The sequence below is a fragment of the Cololabis saira genome, chromosome 21 (assembly GCF_033807715.1).
Source record: "Cololabis saira isolate AMF1-May2022 chromosome 21, fColSai1.1, whole genome shotgun sequence".
NCBI lineage: Eukaryota > Metazoa > Chordata > Actinopteri > Beloniformes > Belonidae > Cololabis > Cololabis saira.
This window is the reverse complement of record NC_084607.1, coordinates 30421642-30443421: the sequence shown is the minus strand read 5'-3', so window position 1 is coordinate 30443421 and position 21780 is coordinate 30421642. Positions and strand designations below refer to the sequence as shown.

The following is a 21780-nucleotide window of genomic DNA, read 5'->3' as shown; positions in this document are numbered from 1 at the left end:
GTTTCTCCGTGTTTATAAGAACTTCCTGGACTCAAAAGACCAGGATTCCTTGTGAACAGAGCATGTGCAGAAAACAAATTTATGTTCCGTTTGATGGGGATATTCCGTTAAGTGATTACATAACCGAATATTCGGGTTTTAAAAGGAGTAACCCAGGGGTCATATTCAGGTTTTTAAAAACTGGAATAAGAGCAAATTCGGGTTATTCAAAGGGGTTATTGGTGTTTACATGGCCATGCAAAACCGGGTTATTGCTAATATTCGGGTTTTAAAAGGGTTATTGACTGCAAGTAAACACAGTCACGATACGTGTTTACCTTCCAGTTATCTGAACGAACACATAACTTTAAAACCCAGTGAATGCATTTACCACCTGACAAATGAACGTAGGTTAGTGGAGATGAAATGTGCAGTGTGATATGACAGTTACTTCAATCATCCTCTTGGAAAAAGAGAAGGTGGAGCAGACAGCTTTATGAAAGTTAACACACATGTTTAAGTCAGGCCTGGCGAAAAATGTGATATTTAATGGTTTGCATTAATGGGCGTGGCAAAATGGCTCAACAGCGTCCTCTAGAAAACTTTGTGCCTCAAGCCCCACAATACGGTTTGACGTACATGCACGAAAATCGGTACACACCTGTATCATGTCGCAACTTAAAGAAAAGTCTCTTGGAACTGAGAACAGGAAGTCGTCCATTTTGAATTAATGTGTAATTTTGGCGCAATCTATGCCATTTCTTCGGCCGCTTCTTCGCCCGAACCGTAACGTGCACCCAGGTGTGTTATACATCAAAATGTGCGTCTCAATCCTGCGTTGATGGGCATTACTTTTGTCAGTCAAAAGCGTTACCGTGGCGACGATAGACGCCAAAAAGCGCGCCCCCCCTTCATCTGATTGGTCCACATTTGACTTAGTTTTGAGTCCTTGACCTTTTATTGGTGAAAATTGTATGCGCGAGGGCCCGTTCATCGCTGCTTGCAGCTTTAATTATTTTTGAGTTTTGATTTGCCCAGCTTGTTTCTGTGGTGCGTTCATGTGACTGTACTCGTTGCTGTGGGCTAAGTGTGACCCGTGTCCCAGGCAAGCCGGACCAGTGTGGGGTGGAGCTGCGCGTGGAGGAGCTCTGGCATCACTACCGCGTGGAGCACGCCATGGCCGAGGGAGCCAAGAACATGCTGCGGCTGCTGGGGGCCGGGAAGGTGCAGGACAAGAAGGCCATCGCTGAGGTCAGAGAGCTGCTTCTCTGCATGATTATACACCAAGTGTCATCTTTTTTTTTTTTAATCTCAACAAAAAAAAAAAGGACCCACCTGAGACACAAGTATGTCACCTGGTCTTTAATTTCACAAGAAAAAGGACTTTTTCATTACGTACCATGAACATATCAAAGTCTAATTTTCTATGACTCAGACAAAGATGTTTCACAGCGACGTCAGAAAAACACTTGTTGATGTTTATCGGGCTGTAGAACAAACGTGGGAAGTTCAGGGTAACTGTTTCTCTCCCCTGGAGCAGCCGACCAGCTAATATCACTGATGCTGTAATAGAGTCACAAAGGAGACCGCTGCTGCAGATCAGCAGTTCGCTAAAAATGACCAGGACAGAACTTTCTGGTTCAGACGTTGAGGTCCCAGCGCAGCTGTTGTGCTGCATCCAGAACCAGACGGCGTACCGTCACTGATGCGTCATGGGAACTGATTCTCAGTACGCTTGTAATAATTAACCAAGACGAGCAGTGGAAAAATGATCCAGTTGGCTGAAATAGTAAAATCAAAAGAGGCAAATTGTGTGTAAAAGTAACTGAACAGAAGTAACTTTCTGTTCATGGCGTGTGTAGCACGGCGAGTGCTACGGGGCCGACCGACAGGACAGAGGACACAGGTTTCAGTGCAGGAACTCCGTTTATTTTCTCCAGACACACCCAAGACACACGTGCAGAACCTTCTCCCAGCAGCAGCAGCCCCTTTCTGCTGTGCAGCCATGACTTATCAAGCCAGGCAGAGTGGAGAGGTTGATTGGGCCACCTGTGCCCTAATCAACCTGAGTGGCTGCAGCTCCTCCACCCTGCCACAGCGTGTTATTATTATTTTTGGTGCTTTACTCTTCTAATTATTTCAAAAGAATGAAGGTTTTATTGTCTATAGGGTTCTAAACGAGAGGAGTCGAGAGAAAAGGTTAATTACCGATGTTCATCTTCAGAGATTTGTTCACGTGCGACAACCAAACAACTTATCAGAACTGAAGCGTTTCTGCAGGAAGAAGTTGCTACAACTCAGTGAAAATCACTGATCGACAGTTACTGAACATGTTACATGTTATTGCTGCTGACTAATCAATCAATAAATGACAGCGTGCCATATTTATGCTTCAACATGACCAGGTTATACGTTATCCATGAGTTGTCTTTCTGTTTTTAATGCACATCTTTGACATATTTTAATTTTAGACTAAACTCAGAAATGTTATTTGTAGTTCGTATTTCAGAGTAAGTTTCCTGTCTGCAAGTTTAAATATGACTAATAACTTTACTTTCACTTCAGTGCAAACTGAAGTGAAAGTCAAATAAGAAAGAAACTTTTGTGTTGTTGTCTAAAAATGTGAGACTGGAATTTATGAGTCAGCATTTAATAAACAAAAGCAAACTTCAAGAAAATGAAAGAACTGGAGGCAGTTTTTTATCCTTGTTGTTGTTGTCCTGATACGTTATTCATTCATTTCTTTGTTTTTAGCTTCCCTTTTCATTTGAAGTAATTTAATTCACCCATCAAGTTCAGTAAATGTATTTCCTGATCTTCCCGTGAGTCACGTGACCCTCTCCGCCCGCAGGCCCAGTGCGGCCTGAGCGAGTCCAGCCAGCGCCTGGACCTGCTGCGCCTGGCTCTGGAGCAGCGGCTGCAGGAGCTGCCGGAGGACCACCCCAAGGCCTGCCTCATCAAGGAGGAGCTGGTGCTGGCCTCCTCCTCGGCCTTCAGCTCCCGCCACAGCACCCCCTACGTGCACAACCAGTACAGCACGCTGAGCAAGCCGTCGCCGCTCACCGGTACGTGCAGACGTTGGTGAAGAACATCTCAGCCGCCACCGTGTTCCTGTCAGAGCGAGACTGCACTGCAAAAACTCAAAATCTTACCAGGAATATTTGTCTTATTTCTAGTTAAAATGTCTAATTTTTAGTCACAAAATCTCATTACACTTAAAACAAGAGTAATTACCAGAAAAATAACTTATTTGACAATTTTCACCTGTTTCAAGTAAATTTTCCCTTGAAATAAGTAGAAAAATCTGCCAGTGGGACAAGATTTATCTTCTCATTACAAGCAAAAAATTCTTGTTCCACTGGCAGATTTTTCTACTTTTAAGTGAAAATCTACTTGAAACAGGTGAAAATTGTTCTTTTTTTCCAGTGATGAGTCTTGTTTTAAGTGTAATGAGATTTTTTTGACTAAGAATGAGACATTTTAACTAGAAATAAGACAAATATTCTGGTTAAGATTTTGAGTTTTTGCATTGTGATGATGTGCTCCTCTGCGTCCAGGTACTCTGCAGGTGCATCTGATGGGCTGCGTGGGGCTGCTGGAGGTCGTCCCCGGGCGAAACAAGGGCACCCCGCTGGTTCTGCCGTCCTACTCCACAGCAGACGGACGCTCCTCCTTCAAACTGAGCGGCCTCTACAGCCGCAGCACCAGCAGCATGAGCCTCAAGATCCCCGGCAAGAACGACGAGCCCTCCTGTGAGTCTCTGCTCACGCTCTCGGTTCTTTTATTAGTTTATAAAGCGCTACATGGGTTTGCACCAGAGTATATTTCAGAGATGTTTTTATTCTATGAACCAGGAAGGCCCCTCAGATCCTCTGGCTCTTCCTTTTTTACTGTTCCACAAAGTAGAACTAAGACATTTGGTGATGCTGCTTTTAGCCACTATTATGCTCCAAAACTGTGGAACAGCCTGCCGGAGGATCTGAGAGGAGCTGGAAATGTGGACATTTTTAAACATAGACTAAAAACTCATCTCTTTGGTCTGGCTTTTATGTAGCATTACATTTTATAGTTTTATTCTGTTTAGAGGTATTTGTTTTATTTATTTATCTATTTCTTGTAATGTTTTTTTTTATTATTATTATTATTATTATTATTATTATTATTATTATTATTATTATTATTATTATTATTATTATCATTATTATATTTTATTGTTGTGGACTGATTATTTTTTAGCCTTAATTAAACTTAAACTTTTATCATTATTTCATTTTAATTAACTATATTGTATGTCAGTGTGCATTGTTCTCCCAGTTTTTATTTTAGTTTTTATTATGCTTATTTTTCAGTCAAAATGTCAAAGCACTTGTATTTCATGTACCTGGATGAAAGGTGCTATACAAATACAATTTGATTGATTGATTGATAGGGTCTCTCTGTAGTTGACGGCATGCACGCAAAATATTCCTGCTTCACCCTCATTTATTAATTTCACAGCCAGAATCAAGCGTGTTGAGTGTGTTTTACTTCCCCCTGCACGAGCGGTTCCCCCAGTATTCATGTGTACCAACAGTGGAGGTGAGCGCGGTGCTGAAGCTGGAGAACACGGTGGTGGGGCAGACGGCCTGGAGGATGGTGGGGGAGCAGGCCTGGGACCAGACCTTCACCGTGGAGCTGGAGAGAGTAAGATCCAGCACACGCTCACTGGGAGACGGGGGTGGTTGGATAGGAAAATAAAGAAAAGCAACCTCCTGTTTTTGTGTATATGACAACACAGCTCCAACTACATCAGGTGATCTGTGTGTCTGCAGCGTGAAAAGTTCTGAGAAACTGTAGCCTGATGACTGAAACTAGATTTACGAAGCTGCCGTTTGTGTAATTGAAACCCATTTGTTGTGGCAACATACATCCAACATGCAAACTTGATTTCCTCTCGCACTTTAAGCCATGAATGGATGTGTACGCGTCAGCTGTTTCAGCTCTGGGAAAAAGTCTCTGCAGAAGTAAATCAATGAAATGATTTGATTATAATCAATGAGGCCCACAAGCACCTGACTGTTAGCTTTGCTCAGAAGTGATCAGGACACAAATGGAGGCTGTTTTCTAAAACAATCTTTACAAGCGTTACAACCTGCTACTAAAGGAAATGCATTTATAAAAAAAAACAATAGTCAAACTGGGAATTTTTTTAAAAGTTTATGTTTAATTTGTCTGCCTATTATTGAATTTGCACTCCTCGATATTTGCTTAAATCACTCCAAGAGCAACAAAACAAAAACAGGTACATGGCTGGTGTAAAGCAGTGATTCTCAACTGCTGGCTCAGCAGATCGCAGGCCTGCGTTCAGGAGTCGGGGGCTGCTCTCAGCAGGTTTTCAAAAGGTTTGCCGCCCTGTTTTCAGGGGTCACCGGCCTGTTTTTAGGAGGTCGTGGGCCTGTTTTCAGCGGGTCGCTGGTCTCCATTCACCAGGCCATTGCCTTGTTTTTACCGGCCATGGGGTCATGGGCCTACTTTTCTTTAAAAGTTTCGGGTCATCTCACTCAGTAACTTCCCGCCACTGGAGCAGATTCAGAGAGAAAATGCAAATGAGCTAATAATTATGCAGAATACACCAAAGCTCTTGTAAATAAATACATATAAGGATGGATGAAACGGTTTAACTGTCATTAAATTTCAAATAAACGTCCCTCATAAACATGGAACAGCTTGGATCTGTTTTTTTTAAGAGAGTGATCCAGAGATGGAGCTGTAGTCGTGCTACTCTGACTGCTCACAGTGATGAACTCTGCCGTGTGTTGTGTTCAGTCCCGGGAGATGGAGATCGCCGTGCACTGGAGGGATTACCGCTCGCTCTGCGCTCTCAAGTACCTGAAGCTGGAGGAGTTCCTGGACAACCAGAGACACCAGGTCCAGCTGGAGCTGGAGCCGCAGGGGCTGCTGCTGGCTGAGGTGCGCACACGCACACACACACACACACACACACACACACACACACACACACACACACACACACACACCCCTGCTGCTTGTTTGCATGCAGACAAACAAGTGCAGTGTGATTACAGTTGTGTTAATGTGAGTGTTCACGCATCAGGTGACCTTCTTCAACCCGGTTATAGAGCGAGGCCGGCGGCTGCAGCGGCAGAAGAAAGTCTTTTCCAAACAGCACGGTACGTTCAGCCGACACCAAACCCATGTACGTGCAAATTATCGATTTATTTATTAATTCACAACTTTGTTTTTGTAATCTGGAAAGATTCCTTCAGCTCAAAGATTGTCAAAGACAGCAGCAAAGGGAAAAAAATAAAGTTTAACTCTTTATATTTTCTTTTTCTGAACCCTGAATGTGTTTAGAAATCTTCAGATGAGTGATATTTAAAAATATAATAATAATAATATGAAACAAGGCCTTAAATGTTACGAGAGCGTTGCTCTACAGCGCCATCTCCTTGTCGGAAAAGCGTTCTGGGGCCATCAGTGGCCCCAGAACAGGATTTATACTCAGTTTGTCACATCCTGATCTGCATCTTCGGAGTGGTGGTGCTCACAGTCTGCTTTCTGCACCCCAAAGGGTTTCTAACCCGGAGGGGCGGAGAGAGGACGTATCGGTCCCGACATGCAGGTCATGTGGCAGGTCAGCGTTCACACGCTGTTTTGCTGTTGCAGATAAAGCATTCCTGCGCGCTCGTCAGATGAACGTGGACATCGCCACCTGGGTCCGCCTGCTGAGGAACGCCATCCCCACCGGGAGCAACACGTCTGCGTTCTCTCCCAGTTTCACAAGCAACACGCTCACACAGAGCACAGGGTACGTGGAAGTTTCAAAGTCTGTTTGTACATTCACGTCACTGTTACAAACAGAAATTACAACCTGGAGTCATTAACTAGTTTTGAGAACTGAATTCATCAATATTTTGACAATTTTTGATGAATTAAAGATGAGTAAGTTTATATTGTAATGCAAAGCTGGTAACTTTGTAGGGTTGCCACTTTTCAGAAATAGAAATAAGGGACGCCCTGATTTCAGCAGCGCAGGCGCCAAAAAAAGGGACGTCCCCAAAACTTCTAAACTGCATAGAAATGTATTTATTTTATATGAAAAAACTAAATGCTTTGATTTAAAGTTTAAAGTGCTTTAATAGCATTGAACTTGCATTACTGTACAGACAGCCAACCATATAGCAACTAAAATATCCTCCTATGCTATGTATGTCCACATCAGCCCAGATGTAGAATATAGCCTACAGGTGAAGAATATGTTAATGTTATGAAAAAAAGTTAATTTATTTCAATAATTCAACTTAAAAGGTAAAAAATAATAAATTACATAGTCTCATTACAGGCAAAGCAAGACATGTTAAACCTTTATTTGTTATAATTATGATGATTGAATTGTTTATTGATTTCATAATATAGAGATTTTTTATTTGGGGTTTTCATAAACTGTGAGCCATAATCACCAAAATTATAATTAATAAAGGCTTGAAATATCTCACTTTGCATGTAGTGGGAAATAATATATTTGTTTCACCTTAAGTTGAATTTACTACGAATGAAGTTTTGCGATATATTCAAATTTTCCGACCTTCACCTGTATATTATGACATCAATAAATAAGAGCATAATATATGTCCTTATTGGTTCAATACAGAACGCAACTTTTAATTCCCAATTACGGAACAATTCCGTATTTCAAGGGACGGGTGGCAAGTCTATAACTTTTATGCATTTCATCAAAAAGAGTTTTTCCTGATCTGTACAAAGTAGACAAAGGCATTTAACTAATTTCCTTCTCCTAACTGTAAATCAGTTGTAGACGTTCATGTCAGTCTCTCCACGTCCGTCTGCAGCAGGGCATCGGGGTATCGGGGTATCAGGGTATCGCTGCGGGGTTTACAGTCCAGCTCAAACTTTTAGATCAGCCAGTAAATGTGTTCTTTTTTTCCCAGATACGACTTTGGCTTCCCAGATGTCTGCACAGATGTAGCTCTGCGACTGTAAACCTCCTCTGTTTGTGTCCTCCGTAGAGAAATCTCGGTGGAGAAGCTGAGTATAGATTGCGACTCTCTCCCCAAAGCAGAAGTCAGGAGAGACGTGGTGGACGCGCCCACGCCCTCGGTGAGTGGGACGAACACAGGCCCGAGAGAACGGGAACCAGACTGGGGATTTTCTGACGGGGAGGGGAGTTATCATGTTACTGCATGGCTCACATCCAACCTGCAGCCTCTGTCCTGGAAACAACACTCCAGTTATTGTGCCGCTCAGAGGAATCTAGCAGGAACACAGCAGACGCAGCAGCGCCAAAATAACAAGCATATAACATACTGCAGCTGTGTAACAAGTATGTTACATGCAAAAGAGGGTTTATATACACGGCGTGGTGACCGTGCACAACTCTGAGGGCATCATTTATTCAGAGTATTTATAGAGTAGCAATAGAAAATGTATGAACTTCGTGGAAATTGCGTTTGAAAAAGCAGTTTGTTTGAGCTGATGACACACAAACTAATGTCTGCATCTTTATAAAGTTGGTTTCGTCAATGAAAATAATGTTTAAATATCGTCATCAATGAACCTTTATCACCTGAGGAAAACGAGACGTGACGCAACGAAAATGCTGGTCATGTGACGATAACGATAATTAAATATATAATGTAATATCATAGACGAATAAAAACGAAACTAAAATATAGATTACAAAATAAAAACTGCTAAAATGTGTCTTCATTTTCATTGACCGAGACAAGACGAAATGTTCTAAGAAAGATCCTTAATGTCCATGTTTTCAGTAGTTTCCTCTGGTTTAGTTCTGCTGGGTGACGTTAGTCCTCAATCCCAGTCGCTGCAGCGGGGAATCAGATCCAGAAGATGCAGCTGCAGAGTTAGAGGCTGATGCCGTTAACGCAGAGCTCTAGGTTCACGTCAATTAAAAACAAAGTTACATAGAGAAACGCAGGGATCTTCTCTGGGGCTGGAGAAGAAGAAGAGATTACCTTTGGATACACTTTCCTACATAGATGTGGAAAAGAAAACCAAATGTGTCGTGGAAAAAGACAAAGATGGGGAGAAATGTGGAAAAATAAATATGTTGTAAACTTGTAAATTAGAGTCTTCTGTATCTGGAATGAATGTATTCTTGAGTCTATAAGGTAACAATAATATAATAATAAGATAACCTTGTTTGAATTGTAAAATGGGTTTGGCTAAATACAATCTTTGCCTAAAACTAGACTAAAATGGTCCTGGAGAATTCTGACTAAAATAAGACTAAAATGACTTTTAGTCGACTGAAACTTGACACGACTAAAAGGAGAATGAACGTGACTAAAACTAATAAAAACTAAAATGATAGCTTTACCCTAAGACGAGACTAAAATTGAAACAGGCAGCCAAAAACAACACTACATCTTTGTTGTGCAACCCTGTCTAACTTTCACGGCGCTAGACAGAAACACAAGCGAGCCCTCAGAGATGGCGTTCATGAGCGTTCCTGGTTGCAGAGCTGCTTCAGCTCAGACCCGTGTGAAGCGAACGGCTCTACCGACGTCCCTCTGCAGCACCTTGAAGAGGTTCGGGCCCGGGCTCCGTCAGTCGGTGGTGGGTTTACGTTAAGGCCCCCCCGAGCTTCAGCTGCCACACAGCCATCCTGACATTCTCTAGCTGGGCGTTTTGGTGAACTTGGGAACTGATTTTCCCTTCAATGATGGAAGCAAAGCAATGCCAGGTCACAATGCTTCCTCCACCAGAAATAAATACATGAAATGTGACTATAAATGAGTTTTTGTCAGGTTTACTGCTGGGTATTCTCACCTTTCATTTCATCAGGGCACAAAACATTTCCCCGGCAGCGCTGAAGCTTGCTCAGGTGTTCTTTGACAAAATTTAAACCCACATCAATTTGTATTTATTTCAAACCTTTTTTTTTAAAGATTTTTTTTGTGGCTCTAGTGGCCCTTTATTCAAGTTGCAGACAGGAAGGGGGTAGAGAGAGAGAATGGGGATGACATGAAGTAAAGGTGCACAGGCTAGGATTTGAACCTGCCACCGCTGCAGGTCTGTAGGCTCAGTATATGAGCCGCTTGCTTAACCCACTGCACCACCGAGTAGCCCATTTATTTCAATTCCCAACTTCTTTTTAAATTAGTTTGGAGAGCGGAGGCCTCCTCTGTGCTTGTGCGATCAATCAGTCAATCAAACTTTATTTATGAAGCACTTTTCATACATTATATGAAGCACAAAGTGCTTTACATGTTTAAAAATTGTTCAATTTAAAAAGTTAAAACAAGGCCCAACCACCCATCACACAAACCCCTCTCCCCCGCATAAGCACAACATCATGATAATAAAAAAAAGGATGAGCGCAGAGGAACCAGAGAGGAAACTGAGCCACCATTGGGAAGAGTCGGTTCAAAGTGTTTTTTTAATGATCTGCAACTTTGACCGTTAGAGCTCAAACATGCGATCAGAGGACAGGAGAGGAGGAGCAGAGAGGGAGCTGGAGGGGCCGAGGGCCGGCGGCAGATGGCGCGTTCAATGGGGTAGAAGTATTATGGGATTAATTACATGATGTTTTTGAGCTGACTAATTACCAGTGAGGGGGGAGTGGAGAGGATATGGGGGGGGGGTCTGGCAGTCAGGCATGATGAGTGACAGCTGTCCATGACGTCAGCAGGCGCTTCATCCTCGTTACCGCGTGCTTCCATTCACTCTTCTTCTCTGTCCCCGTGTCCTCAGGAGCAGACGGCGGTCATCGAACCCCCGGCCACGCCGGACGCCCCTGCTCACGAGCAGCCGCCCCGATCCGTGTCCCAGAACTCTTTAAGGAGGTGAGGAAGCAGACGAGGGCAGCCCTCTCTCCGTCTCTCTCTCTGTCTCACCTACATACACACTGGTGCTGTGAATGCACACCCAAGCATTCCTTATGCAAGCTGGCCGTCCCAGCACGACACCAGGAACACACCAGGAACACACCAGGAACACGCCCCCACAGCCAATATGGACGGAGATGAAGCCCAGTCATTGCTACTGGGGATTGCAGCATATGTTAACACTCTGTTGAGCTTTGCTGTGGAAACAGACTGGAGTCATTATTTATTTTGGATGATCACTAAAGTTGTTACATGTGAATAATCATCTGATAATCTCTCTCAGAGCCAGCAGAGATCCTCTCAGCCTGCAGGACTTCAGGCTCCTGGCGGTTCTGGGCCGGGGCCACTTTGGGAAGGTACGAGTGTTTGTGATTAACAAATGATTAAAACAATGTCACACATTCACACATCCCAGTCTGCAGAGCAGCACGAGTCATGTTACAGTCGTGTCCCCTTTCACAGTCCCGTGCTTTACCGTGTAAAATAGCAACGATCATCTTAATATTTGGCAACATTTGACTTTTTTCACTGTAACATTATTTATTTTCCAAAAATGAAACCAGAAGAATGATCATATGGGAAATAATAAGTAACCCCTGATTCAGTTAGTGTACAAGGGTCAATGATGTGACGCCTATATTTTCCGAAAAACTGATTTTTTTTCAATTCAAAAAAGGTTTAAATGGATAAAAAACATATGGACTCACTTGAATTTTACAAAAAATACTAGTTATTTGGGATTTTGTTGTTGTTTTAAGTGTCAAAATGTCATGTGATGCGACCGTCCGACCATGACTCTTGTTTTGAAAACTTTTTTGAAATCACTCTAAATGTATTTAAATCAATCTTCTTCCCTATCTGGCATGATTTCCAAAATGTGTGTAAGATTTATACACATTTATATTTATATTTCCATCATAATATACAAACAAAGTTTGACTGATGTCCATTTTATGAAATATCATGTGGCGCGACCATTAAAATAACCATTTCTGTATAATACTGAAAATTTGTAAAAAAATAAAATAAAAAAAAAAGATGTCAAGATGTTAAGGAAATTCATTTATTTTAATATGAATCATGGTTGCACCACATGACTTTTTTTAAGGCTAGTGCCAATTCATCTTGACAAAAATCAATTAATTTAAAAGTTTTATATGAATTTATGTGTACACAACATTCTTAACTACTGCACTACTGCAATAGATATTCTTTTTTTAAATTATTTTAAGATTGACCTGTTGAAAATCCTTATTCGTCATTGACCCAGAACCGTCATTGCTGCAAGGTTGTGGAAGACTTTACTTCTTTACAACATTGTTTCAGTTCTGTCCAGCATCTCAGTCAGTTTGAGGTCTGGTCTTACACCAGAAGAGTCTTAAAACCCGTATTCTCCTGCTGCCAGTCACACAGATGTAGGTTTGCTGGTGTGTTTTGGATCGTGGCCCGTTGGGTGAGGTGTTCCTGCTGAAATGGTGCTGTGTTTGGTTCCATCAGACACGGTTCTGGACATGAATGCCAAACAAGTCCACCTTGGTCTCGTCTGGTAATCGGACATTTTCGCGGTAGTCTCGTGATTTATTCAGATGCACTTCTGCAAATGCTTCCAAGTTAAACAAATGTGTCTTTCTGTGATGTCATGGACTTCATGGAGTATTTGTCACAGTCTGGGACACTTCTCGGGTCATACTTACTATATATATATATATATATATATATATATATATATGTATATGTGTGTGTATGTACGTACTTCTGAGTTTTGCACCATCGAGAGTCTTGGATGCTACTGTATGCACTTTGGAATTATCTTTTTACTATACAATGTTAAAACTCCAAATTCTTCTGGAAAGATTTTAATACACTTTTCCACAACAGTAGCTTCTTTAAGACAGTTGCTGTTTTGAGTTGCCGTTACAGGAGCTAAGTGCTGCGACAGGAGTATAAACAAAAATCCCTTATTATTAAAAAAAAACACTACAAAGCAGGAGTGTTTCACAAAACCAGGGTTGCGGATTAAGCCGGGATTTTCCGGATATCCTGGTTGAATTAAGCCTGGATTGAGTTACACAAAGGCAGTAACACATAGGTTACCATGGCGATATATCCTGTGCAGCTAGCCTGCTCCAGACCAGGCTGAGTTAAGCCTGGGGCCTCAGTGGTTCAGTCAGCCGTCCCACCGTTCAGAAACACATGTGTTTTCTCATTAATTCAGTTTTTTTATCTGTCTGTTTTGGGCTTTAAAAATAAAACAAAGTCCCATTTTTGAATGACGTTGTCGATGATGAAGCACTTATATTGAGAATGGCTTTCAGGCCAGGAGGAGTGTTTTGGGACGGGTCCGACCCGTTGGCTTTACCAGACAATTTCCCTCATGAGCGCCAGATACAATCCACTACCTGTGCAGACTATTGGTCCCAAACCTCAGCTGCAGCGAGTGAAGCCACCCCCACCGTTACACAGGTGATGTGTGTTGGGCTCAGATATTTCACAAGTTCCCTCATGGGGATCTTCATAAGCCTCCATCAAAAGATGTTGCTCATTTGGTGAAAAGTAGGGAGCACGCAATCCATGCGCTGTAGAGTCATTGACTCTGATCCATCTTTGTGGTTGCCATGACGCCATAATCCGGGGGACGATCTCTGTTGGGTATTTGGTTGTTTGGTCTTCGGCTATTTAGTACATGCAGGTTTTGTGGTTTGTAGATACGTTCTGGTTTGGGATTGTTTTCATCCAGTTGGGCAGGTTTTACATTGTGTTTGGGCTGGAAACTGTCAGTCAAATCTGGCAACCCCGTCAGTGAAACAATTTACAGGAAGAAAAAAAAAGCATTCAGGATTGTGTGGAGGCGAGCAGAGGAGCTGATGTGTTTTTATTTGCTATAGAACATAATCAACCAGGAAGTGAGGTGTCATTGCTTTCAAATTGTGGATTTATACGTCTTTAAGAGTAAGAAAAACTTCAGTATATTCAATAAAGATATGCAAGGCAAAGCTCCCCACAACTACAGGTGCTGTGATTCATGAGCAGGATTTCCATTACACTTTTGCAAAAGGTCAAAAACAGCTGGAAACTAGATGTTGACGACTACGTCACATCCAGTGCTGCCAGAGACGTGCAAATGCAGAAACATTACACTTCTGCAATAAACTGGGTTATTGACAGGTCGGAAAAACCACCTTGTGAAACTGTTTTTTTTTTTTTATTACAGGCGTTTCCATTACACGTTTATATATTTAGGTTTCTGTGCAAATCTGGAGATAATGGAAACTACAGTTTAGTTTCCCAGACAAGATAAACAAAACCCTGATGTTGCTCATCTTTCAAATGTCTCTTTCCAGCTTAATGTGCTGCACATCACTGATAAAGATTCTTTAACTCACAGATCGAACAGTCTTTGGTTCGTTCTTGACTATTTTACACTTCTGTTCTCTGTTCAGGTGCTGCTGTCAAAGTACAAAGGGACGGGCAGCCTGTACGCCATCAAAGCCCTGAAGAAAGGCGATATTGTGTCCAGGGACGAGGTAGAGAGGTAACTGAGTCTCCGACATTTCTGCTGCACAGAATCAGCTGGTTCCTCCACGTTGCTCCTGGTGTGGTGACTGTCTCGTTCACGTCTGTGTGCAGTCTGATGTGTGAGAAGCGGATCTTTGAGACCGTCAACGGCTCCCACCACCCCTTCCTGGTCAACCTGTTTGCGTGCTTCCAGACGCCGGAACACGTGTGTTTCGTCATGGAGTACACGGCGGGAGGAGACCTCATGATGCACATACATGCCGACGTCTTCTCTGAGCCTCGTGCCATGTGAGTATGTGTGAGGGGGACGGACAAAAACGCTCCACGCTCCGTCTGTGCCGTCAGTAGGGGTGTAACGATACACTAATCTCACGATACGGTACGATACACGATATTGAGGTCACGATAACGATACGATACAATATTATAGCAGTATTTTTTTAACAACCTTGAATGAGGAACATATGACTGGAAAACATGGTCTTTTATTTGAAAAACACAAAATACAAAACAATGCTGTGCGTTTGCCCTATTGTTCCAGTTTGTAATGCTTTATAACTGTTTAAGTTTTAAAGAGAAAGCCAGGCCAACCATTTTCCACAAACTGAACTAAAAGTAAATGTCAGGTTTGCATTATGCATCTTCAGTTTCATACAAGCACAAATATTTAGACACAAACTGAATAGTTTCTCTCATGTATGATTTTACTTTTTTCTTTTTCAGAAATTTAACAACTAAAATTAAATAAATAAATAAAAGTAAATAAACACATACAATTTTACATCATAAAAAAGATTGATTCATGCTCACCTTATAAGTGTAAGAGGAGATTTATTTTTGTTAAGAAGGTAATTTTGGTAATTCAGGGTTCATTATTTTATAAATATATTCTTTATATTCTGATGTAAATCAGGGACTATAATGACACTAGTCAGTTTATCTGTAGTGATTAGTCTGTTTTAGATTGGGCGGAGTGATACGCCACAGTACGGCACTAGGTGCTGTGTTGATGTTCTAAAATCCTACACTGTTGAGGGACATTAAAGTACACTGGAACTCAGCAGAAGTTGTCTCCGTGTTTATCCTACTCACGACCCCAAAAAGGTTTAATTTAATAAGGTAAGGCTTAACTCTACACCAGCCTTACATAAGTAAAAGTTCAGAGCTCAAAACCCTGCAAGAGTCCCGTGATCGGGACCGCAAAACGGTACTAGTTTCTTCTGAGCGGAGTCAGATTTTGGTCTGCGGGTCGAGCCTCGGTCAGCACCAATACACTCCGCGTTACTAGTCAACACAATATAGGCTATTAATATTAATAATCCAATATCCCGATACAGTTTGTCACCTCCACGACACGTATCGTGACGTTTTTGTATCGCAAAATTTCGTGGCATGATATATTGTTACACCCCTAGCCGTCACCGGCGTTGAAAATGGACGGTTTTTTGGAGAGAGATGACGCCCTGTACTTGTCTGTGTGATGATCGCTAGGTTCTACTCTGCCTGTGTGGTGCTGGGCCTGCAGTTCCTTCACGATCACAAGATCGTGTATCGGTGAGTACCAGGACCGTATTCCACTGATGACACAAACATCAGCGACAAACTTCCTCTCTTTTCCTGGCACTGGATGTAATTCACATTCCTGTTCTCGTCAGGGACCTGAAATTGGACAACCTGCTCCTGGACACGGAGGGGTTTGTGAAGATAGCAGACTTTGGTCTCTGTAAAGAAGGTGTGTGTTCACCCACAATAGTACAGACACTAGTGTCTTTTTCTCAGCATGTGAAGCATTAATGTGTGTCTTCATCCTCTCAATCAGTAATTCTCCCTCCCTTTCTGGCCCAGGCATGGACTATGGGGACAGAACCAGCACGTTCTGTGGTACTCCGGAGTTCCTGGCCCCGGAGGTGCTGACGGACACGTCCTACACCAGAGCGGTGGACTGGTGGGGCCTCGGGGTGCTCATTTATGAGATGCTGGTTGGAGAGGTGAGAATAAAGGACTTTATTCCCAATATTCTTGCAGAGGATGTTAAAGTTCTGCAACTGTAAAGCACCAGCCGGTGAGCTGGAGGGTCCATAAGTTACTAAATTAGCTTAGCAGCATCTTGTAACGGATCAGCAGCTGTTTTCAGACACAATATGGATTTTTATAAACCCTCCACCTCATTAATGGACGGGAGAAGCTGCAAATATAGCTTGTTTTTTCTTACACTTTTAACCTTTTATAGGCCACTCAGTGAAATGGTTTTTATTACAGGACTGTCTCAGAAAATTAGAATATTGTGATTTTCTGTAATGCAATTACAAAAACAAAAATGTCATACATTCTGGATTCATTACAAATCAACTGAAATATTGCAAGCCCTTTATTATTTTAATATTGCTGATCATGGCTTAGAGCTTAAGAAAACTCAAATATCCTATCTCAAAAAATTAGAATATTCTGGCCTGGGAATCTTAATCTTAAACTGTAAGCCATAATCAGCAATATTAAAATAATAAAAGGCTTGCAATATTTCAGTTGATTTGTAATATATCCAGAATGTATGACATTTTTGTTTTTTTAATTGCATTACAGAAAATAAAGAACTTTATCACAATATTCTAATTTTCTGAGACAGTCCTGTAGAGTTTCAACCTTTGGTTGTTGGAAAATATTACAATTAGGGATGTCCTGATCACATTTATTTTGCTCCTGAATCCGATTCATTTGAGTCCTACAGTACTACGATACTTTGGCAATCCACAAAAAGGGGAAAAAAAGAGAAAACAACAAAAAAAATGTCCAAAGTGTAGAAGCTGCTGTAGCGCTGTGGTCGCTGTCCAAGTCTCCTCCACGTCTACGTCACCCAGCGATGTCAACTCCTCAGTGAGGGAGGTAGCTATTGGCTTGTTATGTGAATCATAGCTTTTGGAGAGGGAATAAAGTCGTTTGAAGTAAAAAGGGAGTAAAAAAACACTCAAACTTTGTTAAGAACTACAAATTAACGTTCTTTTGTCGATTCCTTATTTTTTTATGTCACAAGTCCAACCCTCCTCCTTTGTCCTGACTATAGGCCGGTGCATCACCATTGAATGATCACATTCATTATAATTATATGTTTATAATCACTATTATTTATTATTCATGGTGCTGGTCCAGTGTAAGATCAGCCAGAGTGAGAACGATACAAATCTTCAAGTTAGAGTCTGCAAAAGTCGTTCAGTGACACCTGAAAAAAGTCACTAGATCTGTTGCTGGTCGCTTTTTTGAAGAAGAAATGGGTCTGAAAACTCGCTAAAGCAACAAAGTCGATAAGTTGGCAACACTGACGTCAGTTCATTTACTACAACTGCTACTCTACGTTGAAGGTTACGCCTCTCTTCCGCCTGACGTAATCTGTAATTGTTGACGATGAAAATTGGTAATAGACTGGTAAATAAATAACATATTTAATTATTATTGAAATAATGTAATTAAGAGAAATAAAGATGAAAACAATCTGATCATTTCCAGCTGATGCTGATCGTTCAGAGATCACGTGATTGGATCAGGACATAACTAATATAACTAATCACAGTGCTTTTCGTGACTAAAACTGCGTGTTTGCACAAAACCAACATGTTTATAAGTTTTCACTGACCCTTATAAAAGGGAGGCGTCTACAGAGACGCCATCGTGACGTTGCACGCACAGCAGCAGCCTGTTTTCCTGCCAGCTTCGTTAGCCATCACTTGGTGCTGACTGATTTAATAAAGTTCATTTTGTCCATGGCTTTACAATTTAACTTGCTGTTTCTTTTCGTCGGACAAGAATATTTAGATTTTTAAATACCTGACATGTTTCGGCGTTTACTTCCGCCTTCATCAGAGCCCAAGCTGACTAATCATTTAAATATGGCAACAATGTTTGCTCCAAGAATAAATACATTTAGCAACGACAGCAGCAGGAAAGAAGAAGTGACTTTTTCCATATGTGAAAAGAAAACGTCAGCACTGAAGCTGAAACAAGGAAGTCTGTTTTAGTTGTTGTGTCGGTTCTCCAAGTTGCAGAAAACTAAAATGACTGAATTGAGAGAATAGAGAAATTACTTTATCGAGAGGTTGGGATCCTGCAACAGTGAAAAGAAATGGTTTTAATACAAACAAGTAAATCAGTTCAGTCAAAAACAATCCTTTTAAAGATGCAGTGATGCTAAAAAACCGAAAGTAAAAACATTTTATTCTCACGCAGCCTTGTTTCTGCAGTTCTATATGGACCACACAACTTAAATAAGAGTATGCTATCAAAATAAAATCATTACACCATTCTATATACAATTGTCAGTTTTTGAACCAAGTTAGATAAATAGGAGTTACTGTGCTAGAAAAAAAAAGCATTTGCATTATTACCGTAGTTGTTTTCCTTTCATGCATTTGGCCCCAAGTGTCAGACTCCTAAGGTTTTATTGTACCTTTGCAGTAATGAATATGATGTGTTTCACTTCATCTGGATGCACTTTCATTTCTGCCGTATGTTTGTCACATCGGCCAAAAACCCCACGAGAGAAGATTCAAGAGTTGATGCCATTTACGTGTCTCAGTCACTAAAAAACATCTGTTATGAAACTTGCATCTTTGTCCTTTCACAGAAGTGTAATTGGCAATAAACCCTGTGTCTGCTTCAGTCTCCGTTCCCAGGTGACGATGAGGAGGAGGTTTTCGACAGCATCGTGAACGACGAGGTGCGCTACCCGCGCTACCTCTCCACCGAGGCCATCGCCATCATGAGACGGGTTCGTCTGACTCTCCTCATTTCCTCTTCTTTTGTTTGTGTGATTAAGCTGGAAAAGGCAATTCTTCCAAATGTCCTCATGTTACTGAGGAAGCTCCATTAAAGAAAGAAATGAACTCTGATAGTGGTTTTGTTTTGATCTCGTTACTAGTTGTTAAGAAGAAATCCTGAGAGGCGTCTCGGTTCTGGAGAAAAGGATGCAGAAGATGTCAAGAAACAACCATTTTTCAAGGTGAGTGTGAGTTTTCTCTGCTGCTCGGTGGCTGTTATTATCACATTTTCTTCCGTTCTCATTTTTTCAAGCTCTTCTCCAATGCATCTAAATTGATTGATTGAAGTTCTTTATTCAGTCACATCACACTACAAACATTAAACACACAAACATTATCAAAAAATAGCGACTGAAAAGGCACAGGCAGAAGCATAGTGCTTATATTAATGCCTGTCCTACATACAAACAAACAAACAATAGCAAAACTAAACCAGAAAAGGAGGACCAATAAGGTTTACATATATAATAGTAAAGACTTTTTTTTCATATATACATATATATATATATATATATATATATATATATATATATAAATATCATAGAACAAGATTGCTCTACAAATTTTTTTTTTGTAAACCGAAAATGAGCTGCACATTCGTAAATCTAGGTTAGCGTCATTCCATAGTTTAACTCCCACAACAGATATACATCTCCTTTTAGACTCTTTTCTAGCTTTTTGTACAACAAATTTACAAACATCACGCAAATTATATAAATTTTGACTCATGTATTGAGAAAAACCGTTGTACACAGACAGGGAGTAACTTTAATCTAGCTTTATACATTATTTGCATTATTTTATAATAAACCAAATCATAAAATTTCATAACATGGGACTTTATAAACAATGGATTTGTATGTTCATAGTATCCCTCCCTATTAATAATACGTATGGCTTGTTTTTGTAAGAGGACTATAGCAAATGATAACAATAACAGAGACTTAATTGTACCACAGACTAAAGATAAATTGTTCATTTAGGGTATGGACTGGGAGGCGCTTCTGCAGAGGAAAGTCCTGCCCCCCTTCATCCCGACCATCGTAGGAAAAGAAGACGTCAGCAACTTCGACACGGAGTTCACGGCCGAGCCGCCCGCCCTCACGCCTCCGCGCGAGCGCCGCACCCTCTCCCGTAAGGAGCAGGACTACTTCCAGGATTTTGACTATGTCTCTGACCTGTGCTAGGGTCCGGCGTCGGGATTCAAAGGGTCCCGAGCCGCCCACAGACAGCCCAAGACTCTGAGAGGAGACTGGGAACGCTGACTACCGGGCCGTAAAGACACACAGGAAGTTAACGGGGATGAAAGACGAGGACCGGTGACGCTCTGATCTCCGTATCTCTGCGTGTCACTGATGGGACGAAGCACTGGCTGGCCTGAACCTGCAGTGCCACATATCTACCGAGAGACACACTTTCTGATGTGGCTTTTAGAGAAAAGACCACCCAGATTATGATGGTGGATCCTGCTGTTTTGTTTGAAATCCTCACAATCACAGATGCAAAAAGTGAGAGTTGATTCTCCTGACAGGAAGCAGTTTTTCTTATTCCTCGCCTCATTTTTCTCCGTGCTGTCGTCGTTGTATCCCTGCTGCTTGTCGCTGCTATGTGTGCTTTTATTTGTGACCCATCTGCCCTGTGTCAGTCATGAATATAGCCCAATCTGTTGCAATGGTGCATTACGTGTGAGCGGCCGCCGGGGGGCGCCAGAGAGAGAGCAGCCCTGCCTGTGTGTGACCTGTCGCCTGCTGATTAGGCCAAACAACAGGCAGAGCAAACACTGGATTCACCCGCTCATCACAGGACACCGTCATCTTTTCTCTCTGCTGTCTTTCGATACATCACATATTTTTAAACGACCAATCATTTTTCGGCGGCAAGAGCTTTTACAAATTTTGTGATATGGATTTTATTTTTTCCCCATTTGTGTTTCCTTTTCTGTTATTGGTTGGTGATATGTGACTGTGACTCAGTAAAGATGTGAAACCAACTGAAGCATCAATCATTTATTACAATATAGTCTTCATTGATTCCTTTCTTATATACAGGACTGTCTCAGAAAATTTGAATATTGTGATAAAGTCCTTTATTTTCTGTAATGCAAAAATGTCATACATTCTGGATTCATTACAAATCAACTGAAATATTGCAAGCCTTTTATTATTTTAATATTGCTGATCATGGCTTACAGCTTAAGAAAACTCAAATATCCTATCTCAAAAAATTTTAATATTCTGGGAATCTTAATCTTAAACTGTAAACCATAATCAGCGATATTAAAATAATAAAAGGCTTGCAATATTTCAGTTGATTTGTAAAGAATTCAGAATGTATGACATTTTTGTTTTTTTAATTGCATTACAGGAAATAAAGAACTTTATCATAATAATCTAATTTTCTGAGACAGTCCTGTATACAGTATATAGATCATTTACAATTAGCTTCTGGCATCAGAGTAGTAATATGCTTTAACTCTGTTCATCCATCCATCCATCCATCCATTTCTTCCGCTCATCCGTTACCAGGTTGCCGGGGAAGTCTTAGCAGAAATGCCCAGACTTCCCTAACTCGGTTCAGATTGTACCATATACAGTATTTTGCAAAATTATTCA

At 41.3% G+C, this 21780-nt stretch overlaps 1 protein-coding gene across 3 annotated transcripts in view; it reads left to right on the top strand.

Annotated features, from left to right (window-relative positions):
• pkn1b (protein kinase N1b) overlaps positions 1 to 21191 on the top strand; it is a 60676-nt gene extending 39485 nt beyond the window's left edge. For all 3 annotated transcript variants that reach the window (XM_061711080.1, XM_061711079.1, XM_061711078.1), the window contains exons 5-22: positions 1085 to 1230; positions 2831 to 3044; positions 3537 to 3731; positions 4553 to 4662; positions 5785 to 5928; positions 6074 to 6149; positions 6646 to 6787; positions 8007 to 8097; positions 10714 to 10805; positions 11131 to 11203; positions 14288 to 14379; positions 14475 to 14651; positions 15855 to 15917; positions 16019 to 16095; positions 16209 to 16351; positions 19012 to 19119; positions 19270 to 19350; positions 20152 to 21191. In XM_061711080.1, coding sequence (XP_061567064.1) covers positions 1085 to 1230; positions 2831 to 3044; positions 3537 to 3731; positions 4553 to 4662; positions 5785 to 5928; positions 6074 to 6149; positions 6646 to 6787; positions 8007 to 8097; positions 10714 to 10805; positions 11131 to 11203; positions 14288 to 14379; positions 14475 to 14651; positions 15855 to 15917; positions 16019 to 16095; positions 16209 to 16351; positions 19012 to 19119; positions 19270 to 19350; positions 20152 to 20355 — 2228 coding nt within the window. In that variant the 3' untranslated portion in view covers positions 20356 to 21191. The remainder of the gene's footprint in view (positions 1 to 1084; positions 1231 to 2830; positions 3045 to 3536; positions 3732 to 4552; positions 4663 to 5784; positions 5929 to 6073; positions 6150 to 6645; positions 6788 to 8006; positions 8098 to 10713; positions 10806 to 11130; positions 11204 to 14287; positions 14380 to 14474; positions 14652 to 15854; positions 15918 to 16018; positions 16096 to 16208; positions 16352 to 19011; positions 19120 to 19269; positions 19351 to 20151) is intronic.
• Positions 21192 to 21780: the final 589 nt, after the last annotated feature.